This window comes from Benincasa hispida, chromosome 5 (genome assembly GCF_027475165.1).
Source record: "Benincasa hispida cultivar pf3 chromosome 5, pf3_genome.v1.1, whole genome shotgun sequence".
Classification (NCBI taxonomy): domain Eukaryota; kingdom Viridiplantae; phylum Streptophyta; class Magnoliopsida; order Cucurbitales; family Cucurbitaceae; genus Benincasa; species Benincasa hispida.
Window position 1 is genome coordinate 17,360,665 of NC_143482.1, and position 20,285 is coordinate 17,380,949.

Below are 20,285 nucleotides of genomic sequence, written 5' to 3' on the forward strand. Positions count from 1 at the left end.
TGTGCACATCATTCTAAGCGTAATGGTACCGAGACTACGAAGAATCATTTGAAAAATTGCAAAAAATATCCTTACGAAAAAAAAATCTAACCCGAAAGACATTAGCTTTCAAATCTTGATAAAGACAATGTTAGGGATAATACTTCATGAGTTGTATGTGAGTCATTTGAATTTTAAGAGTTGTCGGAAAGCTTTGGTTGAAATGGTAATTGTAGATGAATTGCATTTTGAGTTTGTGAAGGGAAAGGATTTAAGAAATTTGTTACCCGATTAACATGTGCAAGGCAACCTAGATTTTTTGTTCTATCTCGATTTACTGTGGCTAAAGATGTACTTGGTTAGAAAAAAATGTCTGAAAGACGTGTTTGTGAAGATAAAGTATAGAGTCTCCCTCACTACTGATTGTTGAACCTCAAGATGAAATATAAATTGGAAGAGGCTTCATTATTTGAAGAAAGTATTTATTCAATTGTTCAATTATTTGTATTTTGTAGTTATAAGTTTAAATTCTTAATGAGATTGTTTTCTCTTCTTATTTCTATAGGATTTAGACTGGTTATGGAGAATGAAAAAGACATTGAAGACCTTGATGATGTGACTGTATTTTGTTGTTACTTTGGTTGTATTTATGACTAAGACTTGTAAAGTTTATTTTAGTTGTATTTTGTGCTAATTAATTAATTTAGGCCCCGTTTGGTTTTTGAAAATTAAGTCTTATTTATCTCAATTTCTTACAATAGTTTACATCTTTCTTTAATATAAGAGTTGAATTCTTAGTCAAATTCTAAAAACAAAAACAAGTTTCTAAAAGTTACGATCCTTTTTTATAACCATTATGTTTTTTATTTTTTTTTTATTTTTGAACATTTCAGTTTATTTCATCTACATTTCTTACAATGATTTGCATTAAATACAGATACAATGGTTAAATGCTTAGCCAAATTTCAAAGCAAAAGAATTTTTTCAAAAGCAACTTTTTTTTAGTTCTCAAACTTTGGCTTGATTTTTTAATGTAAATAAGAAATGAAGAAATTTGGAGGTGGAAGTAATGCTCATAGGCTTAATTTTCAAAAACAAAAACAATAAACAAAATGGTTACCAAATGGGGACTACTTTTTTTTGTTTTCAAATTTTGGCTTGATTTTTAAACACATAGGTAAAAAGTAGGTAACAAATCAAGAAATTTAGATGTGAAATTAGTGTTTATAAGCTTAATTTTTCTAAAAAACTATCAAAAATCCAAATAGTTACCAAATGAAACATTAATAATTTAGATTTTTAGATATTGAAGTGAAGACATTATGTTTGTTTCTTTATATATAACTATTGTTTGTATATGTACTTCTGTAATATGAGGTTATGAACAGTTTAATTGATATTTGATAATACAAATCGCAAACGAGTTGAAGAAAACACTCTTAAGCCCCATATTAGCTTTATTTTCAAATATGATAATTTATATGCTTCTTTTAAGTCAACACAATGAACATTTTAAATGTCAAGGGTATCAAATCAATAATTTAATACATCTCTTCCATAAATATTAAAGTTAAAAATTTTAAAACAGAACAAATTAACGTAGAAAAGTAACCATAACTGATATGATAATAAATAGATTTAACTTGTTTTAAAGATTTTATTAAATATTAAAAATTCATTAATCTAAATTGACTAACCAAATTCATAGAGAAGAAAAGGAAGGTTAACAAATAATAAATTTAAAAAGTTTGAATACTAAATATAGCAATTTTTAAATTAATTTAAAATTATGTATAAAAAAAGTAAAAATAAAAAATCACAAACCAACAAACAAAATGACTATCAGTAAGTCGGTTTTTAACTAGCTGAAAATCGAGGATAGTTTGGACTTTTTCAAATCGACTCTGGTCGGTTTAGTGGTGGTTTGGTCGAAAAACCAATTCTGACCGACTGTTGCACACCCTTAGCCTACAGTACAAATTAAATTAGGGGTAATGCTCAATTTTGGGGTCAACCAATAACCAAACCGGATCAATGGTTTTACAAAGAATGGATCCAAATCAATGACCAAAAAAGAACAAAATCTTTGGATTGGTTTTTATTTGGTTTGATTTATTATCGATTTGATTTTCGAATTTTGGTATTTTCTCTTTCTTTCCAAATTTCAATTTTTCTTTCCACTTTTATTTTGAATTGATTCTTTTTCTGATTTTAAATCAAAATTATGTCTATTTTCTTTTTTTTTTCTTATAAATTGATTTTTTTTTATTTTTGGCTCTTTTTTAAATAAAAAAACATACAAATACCATATAATTGGTCTTTTTTGTAAGAACAAATATATATACACCATAATAATTAAAATACTAAAAGATACCTAATGTTAGAATTTAGTTTTAAGGTTATATATATACCCTTCGGTTTATTTCAACTTTGATTAATTTTTCAAATAAAAAACTAATTCAAACCAATACTTTTTTGTTTTCTCCAAATACAAACTAGTGTGTCCAATTTTATACTAAGAAAATCAAACCAAAACATTGGATCGGTTTTTGGTTTTTCGATTTTGTGTTACACTCCTAATAGAGACTATCCATAAGATATTTATCAACTCGTATGAACTATTTATGAAATCTTATTAAATTATAATTTATAACAACTAGATTAACTTATTCTCAAAAAAAGAAAAGAAAAGGAGAAAAAAATGAAAACTTTTTCAAAACTATGAAGACTAAAGGCGTGACTATGAGGATTACTAGGGAAACCCATTTCAAACCAACTTTTAGTCTTTCGAAAAGGAATAAAATAATATAATATAAATTTTAAAAATTCCGTTGCCGGGACTTGAACCCGGGTCTTTCGGGTGAGAGCCGAATATCCTAACCAACTAGACTACAACGGATTTTATATTTAGAAACATAAAATATATTTTTTTAACGTTTTATTATCCCTGAAATTTCGTCATCTACAATTTTTTGAGCTATAATATAATGTTTTTTTTTTTTTTTTGGAACTATGTATCAAATATCATATTTTATTTCTCCTTTGAAATTTAAATAGGCCCTGTAGGTAGTAAAAAATCGAAAAATCAAAAAATTTTAAAAAAAATCATTGATTTGATTTTGTTTTTTAGTATAATATTAAATACCTTTAACTTGTATTTGGAGAAAACCCTTAATAAATAAATTTTAGGAGTTTTTTAAATATAAAAAATATTGAAAAATATTTATACTTTATAACAAAAATTCCAAAACTGCTTCTTTTTACTATAAAATTTAAATATTTTTTAGATATTTCTATTTATAAGTATTTTCCTAAACTTTAACGTTAGATATCTTGTAGTATTTTAATTATTATGGTGTGTATATATTTTTTGTTTAGAAAAATGACCGATTATTGTGGGCGTGTATGATTTTTATTTAGAAAAGTGCCAAGAAGAAAAAATAAAAATGTCCAATCTAAATCTATTAAAAAGAAATAGACCCAATTTTAGTTTAAACTTAGTCAAAAATGACCAACTCAAAATAAAAATTTGGAAGAAAAAAGAAAATGTCAAAAATCAAGAATAAACTACACCAAATAAAAGCAATCCATTGATTATGTTTTTTTTATTGAACATCAATCTGGATCCTCTCTTTAAAAAATTGATTGGTTTGATTTAATTCTTAGTTGGATCGATAAAATCAAACTGACTATCATCCCTACATTTTATATATTGAAATTTGAATAGTTTCTACTTTAATGAAATCTCAATCTAATAAATATCCATTAACGGTTTATATGATAAAGACAAAGCCAATCGATTCGAATAATATCACGATTTATTATCTTTTGGAATTTGATTATTATAATGAAATTATTATTTCAATTCAAAGTATCTCCCGTCATTTTGTCTTTTATATATAAGTTAGTAAAATACGTATGGATATATTTAGATTTAAATATTACTATGTTCCGTGTATTTTTTACTTTGATTCATTTTAATCTCTATTTTTAATAGATCAAAAGTGATGAATTTAATAAACAAATGCTAATCTGATTTTATTGAAGTGAAGAATGTAATTGATGAGATCGATGCGTTTGAAAAATGTCTCTTACTTTTTTTTTGCCTTCGTTTGGTAGCTCGTCATGCTACTGGATTCTCTAATTTGTTTGATTTTTATTTGTTTCTTCTAATTCGGAAGTTAATAGAAAAATCTGAGTTGCTAACTTTCCTAACTGAATGCATGATATGTTTTTTGTGGACCTTTGTGTCCGCTGCCCCCTTGATTTCGCTTTCTTGTGTATGTTGGCCATTTTGATTACTATTTGTCAAATTTTGATATTAATTTTATGCATAATAATGGAAATTCTTTAATAAAAAGTTATGGCTACATTTTAAAAATATATCGAATAAAGTGTGAGATGCCAAAATTTTAATCGAAAAAAGAAATATATATGAAAATAAAGTGGCAAAAATAGTCACATTTTAATGATACAGAGACAAAAAAAAAATGGACATTTTGAAGTACAAAACCTAAATAATCTAAAACTTATAAAAACTAAACTGAATGTTTCAAAACTATAGGAACCAAAGATCAAGGTAGCATTTCAGCCAATTATTTTTTATTTTTTATTTTTTATTTTTTAAGAAAATACTTCATTAGAACATGTCACTAATAATATTATTTAACCATTAATAATTCTTAATATTTTAAATTAACATATAATCAAGACTTATCACTAAAATAATGTAAATTAATTAATTATAACCTAAAAGCCATTCAGAATCAAAAGAACGATATTTGTAAAATCAACAAAATACTTATCGACAAAAGTGAGTTTACCTCAACAGTAATCAGTATCTACTCCCTCCTTTAAATGTTACTTTCACTCTTTTACTTTAAATTTTAGTTTATTTTTATCTCGATACTTTTAAGATATCAATATTGGTCACAATACTTTAAAGAAATGGTCATTTTGATCCTGATCAATTAACATAAATTTCATGTAAGGGTTACATTTTAAGAAATTTAATCATTGAATTGAATTAAGATAGATAAAATTTCAATCCAAAATTAAAGCATAAATGAAAATGAATGGATTAAGATTTCACATTCCAATAGTGAAGGGTGATAGGTTGATTCCAAAAGAAGTTAAAATAAAAAGAAATTTGAGGGTTTGATCCTTTAACTTGCATTGTTGATTACTTGTGTAGCTCAAAATTAGAAATACATGAACCATAATGAATTTAAAAAATGACAAATATAAATTTATATCCCTTAATTTCTGGTGGTATCAATTTAAACGGTAAATTAATAATTATATCAATTTAAATATATTTTAACTTTGAGGGCTATATTAAAACTTGCAATTTTATCAATTAAATCTCTAAATTTACACGAGAGAATCATTTAGACTCTCCATTAAGATTTATTTAAAAATTGTTCATTCAAACTACATTTGTTAATTTTGTTAAATCAAAATTTTCATATATAATTCTAGTAAAGACTCTAAAAAGCGATTCACTTGTAACAATTTATAAATTTAGTTGAAAAGGTTAAATTTTTTACATTATATTTTTCAAACAAATTTTGATAAAATATGTAAATTGATACACTTATGAAAGTTTAAGGTTTAAACTAATATATTTATAAATATTTAAGTTTTAAATTGATGCAATAATTACTTTAAAATCCAAATCAATGTAATTATAGTTTAGAGATTAAATTGATACAATTCAAACTTCAAGGGATATAAATTAATATTTATCCTAGAAAAATGTATGTACACATATATACACACATATAGCATTGATAGCCCTGTTGATAACAATTAACATTTTTTATTAAAAAAATTTAAAACAAAAAGATTAAAAAATAAATGTCAATTAATAAGTTTCCATTTTATGATTTAAAAAAAAAAGTTAAAATGTCTTATATTATATTTATTTGGTTTTATTACTATATGATAAAAATACCAATCCACCCTCATATCAATCCTATAGAAAGTAAAAATATCACTGAAAATATCTACATATCTAACGAAGGCAGACCCATTCTTGAAGAACAAATGAACGTACATTTCTTTTAATAGATTTACTAGCAATCCGTTATACCAAACAATAAAACGGTTAAGATTTTTTTCTAAATTACTTTTAACCGTCCCAAAATCAATCCAAACAATCCAAACATAGACTTGAGCACGCCTTTAAATAATGCACAACTTTCTACTAATTATTTTTCCTAGGTGAGTTGGAACAAAACTTGGTTGCCCGTTCTAGATACAACAATAATATCTTGTTTAAGATAAATCACAAAACTTAAGAATTTTCCTAGTCAAAAAGTCAGAACAGGGCCAAGAAATCTGATTATTTTGCAGAGAACCTTCCTTTACTTTTAAAATCAAATCAGACAAAGAAAGTAGAAAGTGAAGAGACAACAACCAAGGAAACACATTTAGTACTACAGAGAAGAGAACATCGCATTCTCATCCAGAGCATGATACCGCATTGAAAAAGAAACAGTGAAGAGAGAGGACCATGCCATGTATGACAAAATTTGAGAACTAAAATAATAATAATAATAAACCTCCTTCAACAAAAATCAAAATTGATGCATAACTTACGACCGTTCAAGACCATAACATCCAAGATTTACACTACATAGAAAGAGCATTTAGAGAAGGGAGTTTCAGAATCCTGTTGGTAATTGTAACTCAAAAATCCTGATCTGATTATCTCAAGAAAACTTAAAAATGTAGTGACAAAATAGGGATTTTTAAGTGGTAAAATTCTCACTTAGCACTCAATGATGGGAACTGCCCGGGATCTTCAATGGAGGGGGCTACCACATTCATTCTGTTGCTTCCGTTATTGAACCCACCTCTAGAGCCTCGTCCACGACCTCTACCACGACCACCGGGGTTGTAGTACCTCTCGCCTTCCGCAGGCTTCAGGAACTCAGTTATAGTCACAGACTAGAAATAATGCAGTTACTTCAATTAGATAAGATATATATATATATAAAGTACAGAAAGAACATGAGTTGCAGATATTTCACTCACTACAATCGCCATGGCTAGTATTAAACCACAGAAACAACAAACACCTCTAGAAATATCTTATACACAATAGAGTATGTGCTCATATAAAAAATAAGAAAACTGAATCCCATAACATTAGATTACAGAAATCAAGGACGCAGTTGAACACGACAAGGTCGTTCTACATGTTATATACTCTATAAGCAAACAATAAGAGACTAAAACTAACAGGTGAACAGAGGGGCTCAGATCATCTTCTGTATATTGCATACAATGTAACATGTTATATACTCTATACAAGCAAGAATAAGGCAACAATTACTTGGAAGTAACAAAACAGCAATTTAGGTTAATTTCTTATATTTATAGTTTCATTAAGATTGACCAGAAATGAGTTCTCGAAGAACAATACATACTTTCTTAGCTTTCTCCTCCTTGTCAGCACTGTCCTTGCGCTTATCCTTGTCGGTACCCTGACCAAAAAAAATTTGTAGGGTTAACAACAAAACGAGAGCTAAAAATGTAATTGTCATGGTAACAGGAGATAAGCTCTCACCAACTTAGCAAAGATTTCATCATTGGTTTTCTTGCTGGAAAGCTGCTGCATGTTCTCTAGTTCCTCATCCACCTCGGCCTTCCTCACCTCAGTCTTTGCCAGCAGTTTCCTACTCTCTTCACGGAGCTTCTCATACTCTTTGAGGGTCATCTCCTGTAAGAATGTGGCAGATGTGATTATATAGCTAATTGACATGACAGACTAAACCATATATCAATATGAAAAAAATAAGAGTTCTTACCTTATCCTCAGGCTCCTTCTCTTCTGGTTCCTTCACAGCTTCCTCAGCTTTGTTGTTATCATCGACAACTCCATCCTCTCCCAATTGTTGTTCGGGAGCAACATTCTTCTCATTTTCAGCAACAGGCTCTTCCACATCCCTTATATCCATAAGTCCAAGTAAATATCAGAGCTATATCATCAAATCAGTTAATGTGTCAAAATTGGACAAGTGAACTTACGGGGCACTTTCATCACCAGGAGCTCCCCAGTTTCTACGGCCAGCCCCATCACGCTTAAATTCATTTCTGAAATCAAAACAACGAGTATAGGGTAAGATAACTATAGAAAAATATTTTCATAAATTGATCAAACTTGAAACTGGGTATCCCAGTAAAGCATATACTAACCCGCGTCCAGTTCCACTGCGGCGTTCATATACTCTTCGGGGTCGGTCACTTTCTTCTGCTTCACCATTGCTGAAGCCTCCACGACGAGGACCACGGAAAGAGCCACGGGGACCACCATAACCACGCCTTTCAGCTGCCTTTTCACCATCCTCAGGAGCCTGGTAACGATCAGAGAATCCATTCCTGCCACCATTTTCATTGTTGGCCGAGTCTCTATTGAATCCTCCACCACCACCACGCCCTCGCCCATAGCCACGTCCACCTCCACGACCACGGCTATTTTCATTCTTTGACTCCCTCACTGGTCATAAATAAAAAATGATATTAATACACAAAGTTAGGTCACGTCAAAGAAAATCACAGCCATATTAATAAGAAAAAGAAAAAGAGCTCAACCAGATAACATTCACAAATAACCAGCTTCCTAAACTTTTTAACATTCATAATGATACAATCAGCATCAAGATTTTAACTTTCAACATTTTACTAATAAAAAGGAACTGCAATTTGACTTCTTATGCCAGCACCTCTTCAGATGTACCTGCTCCTCTCAAGGCAGTTATATAGCATGGGAAATTGAAGTTCGATAATCCAATTAAGGAAGCATAAAGGACCTTCTAACTTTATAAAATTTACTCCATTATCAGATTTTAAATATTTCAATCCCATTATAAAATTTGTTCAAACTTCTAACTTTATGTTATCATTTACAAAAAGATCGTCATATGACAGATTTTTTTTTTCAAAAAAATCATCATCAATACACTTATATTCACATTAAAATTACTGGACAAGTGGTTTTAACAGCAGAAGGAAGAACAAAATTCAGCTTTACCATTCAATCGCAGGCAGAAAAGCACCATGCATTACCTTAGCCAATCAGTTCAATTCAAAAAAGAATAAATAACAATCAAAAGAACTACAGAAGGACTTCACAGTACATCAAGTCAAGCATCAATACAAAGTAAACTCATTACCAAAAGTCTCAAAAAGGGCAAACACAATATCGATGGCAAAATAATAGGCAAACGGATTGAAAAGTTAATTGTTTCAACTTCACATTCAAACAAATCACAAAATAGGAAAACAAACGAACAAACAAACAAGAGTACAAGTCAAGGAAGAAAACCCACCAGCCTGAGCAGGAGGGAGCGGCTTGGAAGGAAGCTTAGCCGGTTTGGCAGGCAGAACCGGAGCAGGGGCTTTCTTAGACGGGAGCGCCGGAGCGGGCCGGTGAGCAGAAGCAAGCTGATTAGGGTCCTCGTTGTCGTCGTCGACCAAGAGATCAAAAGGGTTCATGGTTGCCATATCCGTTCAACCTAGAACTTGCAACTGACACCCAGACGACGAACTGCGAAGTGAAAAGCAACCCCACAAACGAAAACTTTCTCAGAAATTACTGAGATCCATGAAGAACAGCCGATTGAAGATAGCAGATTGAGTTTAAGAAAGAAACCAGTGAGAGGAAAAGAGTGTGAAAGTCAGAGAAATTGAACAATTGGGTGAAAGAAAACCCTAGCCACTGCGGCAGAGAGATGAGGTTCGAATAAACCCAAACTTAAAAACCCTAATGGGTTTTGATTCTCTGCAGTTGATTTCACTTAAAATCAATCAGATGTTATTGGCTTTACACGTGTAACGTTCTCAATGGCTTTACATTATTATAATCATATCAAGAAAAGAATCTAGTTACTTTATTTCTAATTGCCTAATTTTATCATTTTTGTAAATAATAGAAAAAATGTTGTAATTTTTGTAAATATGGTGAATAATTTATGTGTTATTTATATTTTAGTTTTTTTAAGGTAAATTTGTAAAATATCTTTTTATTAAAAAAAATAAATTATCTTTTTTATTTTAATATTTCTTAATTTTAAAAAATTAAATATTATTTTGATCATTGGACTTACACTTTAAAAAAATATATTATTGATCTCAATAATCTAAAAAAAGTTTAATTTGATTGATGATAGAGTCGTTTTTATGAGATGAATAAACTTTTTAGTTATTTTAGTTAACAAATAAGTCTGGTCAAGCCAGATTGGATTTTGGATTTTTAATATAATAAGATTTTTTCAATTAATTTGATTTTTTTTCTCTAAAAACATACTTCATTCAATTACTTTAAAAACCATAATTATTGAGAATGCAAGTAAAGAATTTTAATTTAAAAGGAAACAAACTTATAAATTGATGAAAACAAATTACCACAATGACGCTTAGTTATTGAAAATTCTCATCCTACAACTAATTTTTTAAATTTATCCACACTACCTATAATGGACTACGAGATTAAATTATTTTTTTTAAAAATGTCATTTTATCTATAATATTTACTTCATTCGGAAAAAAAATTTTAAAAATAACATTTTATTTTCTAATCTCTAATTCACGAAAAATATTTTTAAAAAAGTCATATTTAATTTTTAATAATCTCAACTTCTCTTTAAATAAAGGAATTAAAAAAAAATCATATCTTATCCTTTAATATCTTATTCACGATATTCTTTTTTTAATCTCATTTTATCTCTAATATAAATTTTAAAAAAAAAGTTAAAACCAAATCATATTTTATACTCTAATTTCTCATTCATAGTTTTTTTTAAAAAAAAAATCGCATTTTATCCCTACTAATCTCTACTTTACATTAAATTAAATAAAATAAAATAATGATTTGAGATAAAAAAAAATTATTTATAAATAGTTAATTTTAACCTCTCATTTATCATCAATTAACCTTTTTTTTTCATTTCTTTTATTCGATTAACTCACACTCTCCAACTTCTTTGCTTTCTTAGAAATTTTGTTATGGGTATTTTTTTTTAATTTTGTTAATAACATCTTTCTCAACTTTTTTTTCACTCTCTATCAAGTTTAGGCCCTCTTTGTTTATGATTCATTTTTTATGTTTTTAAAAACAAAAAATACCAGGAAAAATATTTAAGAATACTCTTTTTTAAAAAAAACGATTTTAGAAAACAACACTTAAAATAGCTTATTTTTAAAAACAATAAATTATCTTTTCTTTTTTGTTTTCAAAATTTTTTTTAAAAAAATTATGAACATAAGTGACACTAAACACTAATAGTAAATTGAATATTACAAATTTTTGTTTTCTAAACTGAGAAGTCTGCTTCTATTTTCAAATTGTAACTAATTTCTAGTGAATAATTTTTTTATTAATAAATATATGAAGGAATATGAAATATCATTCATTCAAATGGTGCAACGTCCCATCGACTTAATCCTACAAATTTATATGATACTTTTCAATAATTTTTTTTTTTATGTTGATGGAAATTATTTATATTATTCTCTCATAAATAATTTTTTATTCTCTTACACATTTTATCACATTGTATTTTTATAAATCAAAAAAACTTTTCTTCATCATGTAATTTTTACATTATTTTTCTTTTCCTTATTAATTAACAATAAAAATCTTTTTAATAACAAAATAATTAAATTCTTATTTTTAACTATCTAGAATAATGAGTTTTATCAAGCACAAATTAATTTTTTCTCGTATTTTAAAATTTACAACCAAACACAAATTTTAAATTTTGAATTCAAATTTCAAAATTTTAATTTGAAACCAAACGTCTGTTTTGGAATATTGTAAAAAACAAAATTTGTTCATGTTTTCTACTAAATCTTTTTTTTCAAAAACAAATTGTCAAATCATAAACCAAACACAGTCTTAATTTTTTATTTAAGTATTTTTTTCTATCTTCTATTGGAAGATAGAAGAACTCACCCATCTCTATTTTGGTTTAACTTATTTACTTTTTCTCATTTTTTTACTTTTTAATTTTGTAAACACATATAAATTGATTTAACATAACATTTTTATATGCTTTTTTAGTTTTTTTTTTTCTGTACGTCTAGCAGATTCACTTTATTGAAGAAGATGGAGAAAAAGACTTTATTTCTAGTTTCAAGATTGTTCTTAAATTCAAGCAATTTAGAGACCTACAAAGTGACAAAGAAGAAATTAATTATTTTAATGTTTTTGTAGTTGATTATTTTAATATTTTTGTAGTTGAATTTTTAATGCTTTTGTAGTTTTTCACATTTTTATTTTTATAAATGTACACCAATATGTTTAGGATTATATAATAATTTTTTATCTTTTACATGTTTTTTTTTTAATTTTTTCATATTTGTTATAAGTACACACCAATTCGTGAAAATTTGAAATAAGATTTAAAATCAATAAGAAGATCCTTGCAAATTAAATTGACTACGTTTTTAGAGTTTCTGTTTGTATGAAAAAATATATTTTTGTTGAAATTAAATTTTGAAAAATAATCAAATTAGGAGATAATCAATTCATATGTTTTACATCTAAGAAAGAATTATTATGAAAATTTATACAAAATTGAAAGCAACAATATTATATATTAATTAAAGCTTTAAAATAATTTAAATTAGAAGGATAGGCAATTAATTGGGGCCTTTTAAAATATAAAAAAAAATTAAATATATTTACACTTTATAGCAAAAAGTTCCAAAAGCATTTTTGAAACTTTTTCCTATAAAATGTAAATATTTTTTTTAGATTTTTCTATTTATAAGAATTTTCCTTAATTAAAGCTTGAAATTAAATGGGAAATCACATCATCAAAATCAAATAAAAAAATTAATATCGATACAATTATAACAACAACAAAAAAAAAAAAGTAATACTTTGATTTAAATTAGAGTCTAAAACTAAGAAAACAATCAAATCATCCAATCCAAAATAGGTAAAAAAATAAAAAAAAATATTTTGGTTTAATTTAGATTTTAGAATTAAGAGTTTAATCAAATCATCTAATAAATTGTTGTTTTTAAATCTTGATTTAAGTTAAAGTTTGAAATTAAAAAGATAATAAAAAAAAACTAACTAAGGGATTCTTATCACAAAATTAAATCAAAGTTTAAAAGAGTGTAATCAAATCATCTAATAAATTTTTTTAAAAAAAAAATTGAAAGGATTATCACGAAATTAAAAAAATATATTAGTTTAAATCAAACTTTGAAATTAAGAAGATGATAATAATAACAACTAACCAAGATATTATTATCACACAATTTTTAAAAAGTAAAAGTAAATATTTTTTTTGTTTTGTTTAAAGTTTTAAGGTAAGAATGTAATTAAATCATTTAATAAAAAAATTTAAAAAAAAAAGAAAAGAAAGAGTTATCATGATTTTTTTAAAATATTGGTTTAAATCAAAATTCGAAATTAAGAAGATGGATAAAAACTAACTAAAATTATTATCACGAAATTTTTAAAAAAATAAAAATAAAAATAATTTTTTTTAGTTAATTTAAAGTTTAAAATAGGAGGACAATCAAATCATTCCATTAAAAGGATTTAAAAATAAGAATTGGTTATCACAAAATTTAAAAGAATATATTGACTCAAAGTTTGAAAGTAAGAAGATTAAAAAAAGGAAAGAAAAAAAAAACTACCTATGAGATTATTATCCCCATTTTTTTTTTTAAAAAAAAATCATTATCTTTGTTTGATTTAAAGTTTTAAGTATTAGGGTAATCAAATTTTGGAAAAAAAAAATTAAGAAAGGGTTATCAAGATATTTTAAAAAAAGGTTAAATCAAAATTTGAAATTAAGAAAATAATCACGTCAAAATTAAAATTTTAAAAACTTACCTAAGCAGAAAGTTTTGAAAATTAGTAGTATAAAATTAATAGAATAATCAAATAATCCAAATATAAATATCAAATACTTTTTTAATCAAGTGACAATGATTTTTTTTTAAATAATATTATTATTCAATATTTTTTAATAGATACGATTTTTAAAAACAACATAAAAAATTTATTTTCAAGTCTAGAGTATTATTTGAACTTATATAAGTACATTTCGTTTTTGACATTATGAAACAGGCACGTATCTAGCATTAGTTATTTTAAAATTTATTAAATTGTTTAACATAAGAGTAAGCTAGTATTTAAACCAATTTTCAAATTAAATTATAATATTATTTTGAGTGAAAAAGAATAAAACTAAATTTATTAATTATTTAAATATCTTTTTGATCCCTAAATTTTGGGTCTAATTTCTATTTAGTGTTTCAAAATGTTAGCTATTTAGTTAAGTTTTGAGTTTGGTTCAATTTAGTCCTTAAGTTCCATAATATTACAATTTTACCATTGAATTTTGTTTCGATTTGATCTCTAGGTTTCAAGATTTTACATTTTTTAACTTTAAATTTTCATTAAATACTTTTTTTTTTGTCATTGATGTCGATGTTTTCTAATTAATTTTATAAGTGATGAAAAACAATAAAACTTCATTAATTATAACTATTTTAATATTCTTTTAAATTTGTTAAGATACATTAACAATAAAGAATAAAAATGAGTATTGAGTGAAAATTTGAGGTCAAAAGTATAAATCTTGAAACCTATGTACTAAATTGAAACAAAACTCAAATGTTAGAGTAAAATTATAACATTTTGAATCTTGTAATGACCCGACCTTTCCACATCTCATAAATGCCCATTTAAAACCTACCTATTTTGACCGTTGAGGAAATTTTTATTAAAACAATAAAGACAACTTTCAAATAATTTATAAAATTTAACAAATAAACAAATAAAAAAAATCTTTATTTGGGGCTCCTAAAATAGCTAAGAAAAATAACATTCAAATTGATAAAAAAAAAATTACCAACATCAAGTTTTAAATCAAAATTTTTGAATAACTTGAAAACATAAACTGAGTAGAAGCGATCTTCTTGTCGCATATGGCATTGTCATTGGTCCCACCAGTCATTCGTCGGTCTATTCCCGTCCTTACATGAAAAACATAAAATAAGAAAGGATGAGTATAAAATACTCAGTAAGTGATCCACTACCGAGTCCTCTAAGTAAACATGTTAATCTTCTTATCTAGGCAACGATGTACAACATTCTATAGCATATCAGTTGTGGTGATCTCGGAGGATCACAAATCAATCGTAAACATGATCTTGAAGGAACACATATCAGTCATAGGTGTGAATCTCAAAGGAACACATATCGGTTGTAGGTGTGAATCTCAAAGAAACACATATCAGTCATATGTGCGAACCCGAGGGAGCATATATCAGTAATAAGTGTGAACTCGAAGGAACACAAAACAGTCATAGGCATACACCGCCCAATAAAAAAGTTAACAGTTATCTTCAATGCTAGCATGCATTAGTCACCATTAAACCTCATAATTTAACCGCTGTCATATTAGCATAAACATCACTTTCGAGGGCATATTACAAACATAATATTATGTTTCATGTTCACAGCCACATCACCTGTGAAAATACCAGAATTCCCACATTCATTACATCATAAAAGCGAAATCATATTAGTCCATAACATTTTATAACAACACACGATCTTAACATCATCATTTAGTTGGGATGGCTGGTTCAAAAGTAAACTAGTAGTAAGATACTTACCTTCAGTTTACATACCATATCCATTCAAGCAATCAACCTCCTTTATCCTCCAAATCTTGAATCGAACCTTAATCCTCCAATCAACACAAGCCTAAACCAAAAATCAATATTTCGACGATTAACAACCCAATTACAACATTAATAACTAGCCCAATTGTCCTTGAAAACTTTAATAATCTCATATATTTACCAAACCATCAAAATTCCTCATTGACACGGCTAAATAGCGAAGAAAAAGAAAAACTTCTCAAGTCCTCAACCTTAACCTTCCAAATAAAAAACAAACCAACCAATAAGCAAAAACTACAATAAGTAACAAACTCCTTTTAATGAACCATGAAAACTCACCAATACAAATCCAGGACCACCATGGCTGACGGACACGTGGCAGATGCAAATGGGCGTGCTAGGGACCACACCGGCACTGGAACTTGGCTCACGTGTGTGAGTAGATCAAAATGAGAGAGAGAAGCGGTGAATTTGAGACGTGTGAACGGTGGTGACAGGACCTGGATGACAATGTAACAGTGAAACTCCAATCAACTGAAAAACGAGGTTGGTAGCATGCTGCAAGCAACAACCAAATGTTGGCTCATGAAAAAGAAGGGCAGGTGAAGGGAGAGGTTGTGCATGCTTTATGAGGCTACCTTTAATATAATTTTTTTTTTCTTTCCTTTCTAAACCCTATATATATATATATATATATATATTGTTGGATTTTATGTCCTAAAAACTCATAATTTGTAAAATAATAAACATCTTCTATGATCAATATACTTGTTTTCATAAATTGTACGAAAATTTAAATCCAATAAACTAAGACCCATGACTATTGTATGAGTACTTGAACTTTATATGGAGACATAAGAGTGGATCGGGTTCGAATAAATAGTCAAAATGATCTATGGTACATGAATGAGGTTGGGTACCTTATTCTGGTAACACCATTGGATGCGGCCTACTCTGTAGTTGTTGCAAAGAGTTGTAAAGTGCTACGTACGATGTGATCCTAATTCGTACATGTTATGACATGAGGAATGGGGGCGTCCTATGCAGTGAGTTTGTATAAGATCAGGATCAAGAAATAAGTCACTCTTACTTTATAACTATTTCATCTAGATGACCTAGGTAACTCGATCTTAATCCTAAGCTAACTATGAACTCCTGTTTATTCGAGATTACCCTTAGATTTGCATAGTTGAGGGTTGGTTCAACAGTGCCGTCTCAATAAGACTCCCATTTCAGGGGTAAGATCGGATAGATAGCTGGGGACATAGGGTGCAAGACAGAGTTCACGCCTACCCAATTTAGGGATATGAGAAAGGTTGTTCTCTCAAGTACTGAATCTAGGTCTTGAACAAGGGACCCCACCCTCTCACTGAGCTGAGAGAATGTGGTTTAGTGATTGGATCACAAATTAGTTTTTCATTAGAGGATCAGTAAGGACTTGAGGAATAAAATGTAATCTCGGGGATAAAACAGATATTTGACCCAACTGTTATTACGAACAACCTGTGAAGGGTCGATTGCTGATTATGGTTAAATCATGTGGACATAATATATCTATAGTGAGGGGAGTGCACCTATGGGCTTTAGTGGAGTGACACACTAGTTAACGAATGGAGATTAATTTGGTCTAATGAGTTTATCCAATTAATCTCGGATCGTTGGAGCCCATGATCTGTAGGTCCGCGAGGTCCCCCTACTAGCTCGTAACGGACTAGCTCTAGAATAGCATGTAATTTGAATGGTTTAAATTAGAATTAAGGGAATTAGTAATTATATGAGATATAATTACATGTTTAATTTGAGTATTAAACGAAAAAGGAGAATATATATATATATATATGTGATTTAAATATATAAAGATGGATTTGTGTTAAAATTAATTTAATATTTGATATTAAATTGATTAAATAATATTTATAATTAATTTATGAATTAATTTAAGAAAACCAATTTCGATTAAAATTGTTTTAAAATCATTTTATGTTTTAAAAGAAAAATGAAAATTCGTTTTGCATGGTTGCACAAAATGGAAAATGAGTTTTTTCCATTACCTTCATCTTCATGATCCCACAAAGGTCATTATCCTTTCTTCATTGATTCTCCAAGCATGAGCTGCAAGTCAGACACTCCACTTCTTTGCATGTTTATCTACAATACATAAAGAAGTGAGTCATTTGAGAAAAAGGAATGCATAATTTTTAAGAGAAAAATTTATGTGAGAAGAGACTGTCTTCTTTGATCGGCTGTTGTGAGTTCTTCTTGGTTCTTCACTTCTTCAAGCTGTTCTTGAGTCCCACAACTCTGCCTAAAGCCCTAAGAGGATAGTATGGAAGGTTTTGAGGTGGTTCATGGTAATATCAAGTGAAGACTGTTGCTATACACTCGTTCTCTTGGAGAGTTCTTCAAAGATATGATCTTAAAACCCATTTTTTAGAAAAAAACATGCTTTAGTTTCAGCCAAAATTAGTGAATTTGAATGCTTATGGATCCTTGATACTTTCGCTGCATGTTATTCAACTCTTTCAATTGGTATTAGAGCATCTTTTAGGCTTTCAATTCGGTTTAATTTTGGCAAGGTGGGTGTTTTTCATGAGATATATGAAACTGATGCACTGCTATGGTTTTCTGAGTTTTGACATCTTAATTCTCTTTAATTTCTCAATTAAATTTGTAATTGGATCTTGTTTGATGAGCATTTATGTGTTAGCAAGAGTCTGTAATTTATTTAAAGTCATTAGAGTTGAAATTAAGATGTAATTAAAGAAACAAGCGAAGAAGGTCGAGCTATTGTTCCAGTATTTTTAGCTTCTGCTCAAATTTGTTGTTAAGGTCCAGTTTCTAAGCGATCCTTTAGCTCTAGACGTGACACGATGAGAAGAAAAGCTAGACAATCGTTTAGTAATATGCGTTGGTCGTTGTGATGTTGAACGCTAAACGATCGTGTACCTGCAAAAGCTACTCGATGCATTCATTTGCTATATGATAGCATTACGCGATCGTTTAGCTTTGTCGTGGGAACTAAATGATACGTTGATTTTGCTAGACGGTGGCACTATACGATCGCTTAGCAATGATGCGCCTAAGCGATGCGATGAAGTGCTACGCGATATCACTGAGCGATCGTTTGGTCGCGAAGCCAAGCGATCGTGTAGATAAATGCTATGCGACGCGATGATGTTCTATACGATGGAGCTAAGCGATCGTTTAGCTGCGACGGATACAAAACATGACTTAAATGCGCTAGGCGATGGTGTTAAGTGATCGTTTAATACTATGCGATGGAGCTAAGCGATTGTACGACGATGGAACTAAGTGATTGTCTAGTTCTATGCGATAGAGCTAAACGATCGTTTAGCTTTCAGCAAACACTATGTGATCTTGTACTTCCGCTCAACCTAAGGCGATGACACTAGACGATTACCTTCAGTGCTACATGATCGGCCTTAACAACACTTTGAGGTTAGACCGAGAGCAGCCGGTTCGACCGGTTTACTCAAGGTTCAATCCAGTTCAACCTCAAATGGTTTTGGTTGGTTCAGTTCAGACTCATCCAGCCCGGTTCAAGTGTTTTGGGTTCGGCTTGGAGCGGTTCGAGCAGTTCAAAGACGGTTATGAAGCTTCTTATAATAGTTAGCTATCTGTTTGCTTGTTTATTCCAAAACAAAAACCATAATAGTTAGTATTTAATTGTTTATGCATGGGATGTATGTGATAATTGGATAATTCTTGTATATGCATACAGTATGCCATGTAGATTTAAAAACCCCACCGTAGGAAGCATATTACATGCATTAATAGTATGTTATAATTGTTATAATATATAGTATGCATGTTAAGGTTATGTTTAATATAATAGTTATATTAGATACCTTTGTTGAATGTTGTGGATGTTATAACATGTCTAAAGTTTTATAAGTTGTTATAAATTTGGGTTATACATTTAAAATCCATAAACAACAGCTGCATGCCCACATAGGTTGACCATCTGTTTTAATTGTTAAAACTTATTAAACCTAGGTTACAAACTCAACCGGTATATAATCATGTCTAAGGTTGGGGTACTTAAGTTGACGGGTTACGAAACACCTCCTACCTGGGGAATATGATCGAATAATTGAGCGTTGGTAACCGGTTTTATGAGCATACGTGAGTGATGTGAGGTAATAAAATAGTTTATCACCTAGACATCATAGGTTAAAATCCAATTATAAGAGTTATACTTGGATAAACCACATGGACTTAGGGTTGTTTTATTAACCAAAAATAACCTAAGTATAAATCTACCGAAATAGAAAACTTAAGTAGTTGTTTAATAACTTCTATATGATAGAGTTATTAGAAAACTTCAGTGGGAGATTAATAACATATATGATACGTTATTTTTAGCCCTCATGTCTCTAAGAGTTCACAATCCAGATTTAAGCAGTACTTCGTGTCATCCTGGAAGTGACCTCCCTACGGAGAGTATTTTTTGGCTTAAATCTAAATTTTGGTGAATAAGAGGAAGTTGTTCAAACATAAGTCTATTATGTGATAAATAGATTTCAACTACCACGTCTCCACATAATTTACACCGTGAGATTCATATGACGCTTCGTGTCAACCTGGAAGTGGCCTCCCTACGGAGAGTGTTTTGTATG

At 28.8% G+C, this 20,285-nt stretch overlaps 1 protein-coding gene and 1 non-coding gene across 2 annotated transcripts; both read right to left on the reverse strand.

Annotated features, from left to right (window-relative positions):
* Positions 1-2,805: 2,805 nt before the first annotated feature.
* Positions 2,806-2,878, reverse strand: TRNAE-CUC (transfer RNA glutamic acid (anticodon CUC)). The gene has a single exon. It is a non-coding gene; the product is annotated as a tRNA-Glu (tRNA).
* A 3,671-nt stretch (positions 2,879-6,549) lies between these two features.
* On the reverse strand, positions 6,550-9,713 carry LOC150035936 (RGG repeats nuclear RNA binding protein A-like). The gene is made up of 7 exons (XM_090313890.1): positions 9,318-9,713; positions 8,185-8,485; positions 8,017-8,082; positions 7,797-7,935; positions 7,556-7,708; positions 7,416-7,472; positions 6,550-6,933 (listed from the first exon to the last, which is right to left on the reverse strand). The coding sequence occupies exons 1-7, from the start codon at positions 9,490-9,492 to the stop codon at positions 6,751-6,753; spliced, it is 1,074 nt and encodes a 357-aa protein (XP_090170016.1). The 5' UTR covers positions 9,493-9,713; the 3' UTR covers positions 6,550-6,750.
* Between the last annotated feature and the right edge of the window lie 10,572 nt (positions 9,714-20,285).

Coding starts and splice junctions, on each gene's coding strand:
- LOC150035936 (XM_090313890.1), bottom strand. CDS start 9,492: ATGGCAACCATGAACCCTTTTGATCTCTTGGTCGACGACGACAACGAG. Junction 7,709..7,796: donor AGAAGGAGCCTGAGGATAAG/GTAAGAACTCTT, acceptor ACATTCTTACAG/GAGATGACCCTCAAAGAGTA. Junction 7,473..7,555: donor ATGAAATCTTTGCTAAGTTG/GTGAGAGCTTAT, acceptor TTTTTTGGTCAG/GGTACCGACAAGGATAAGCG.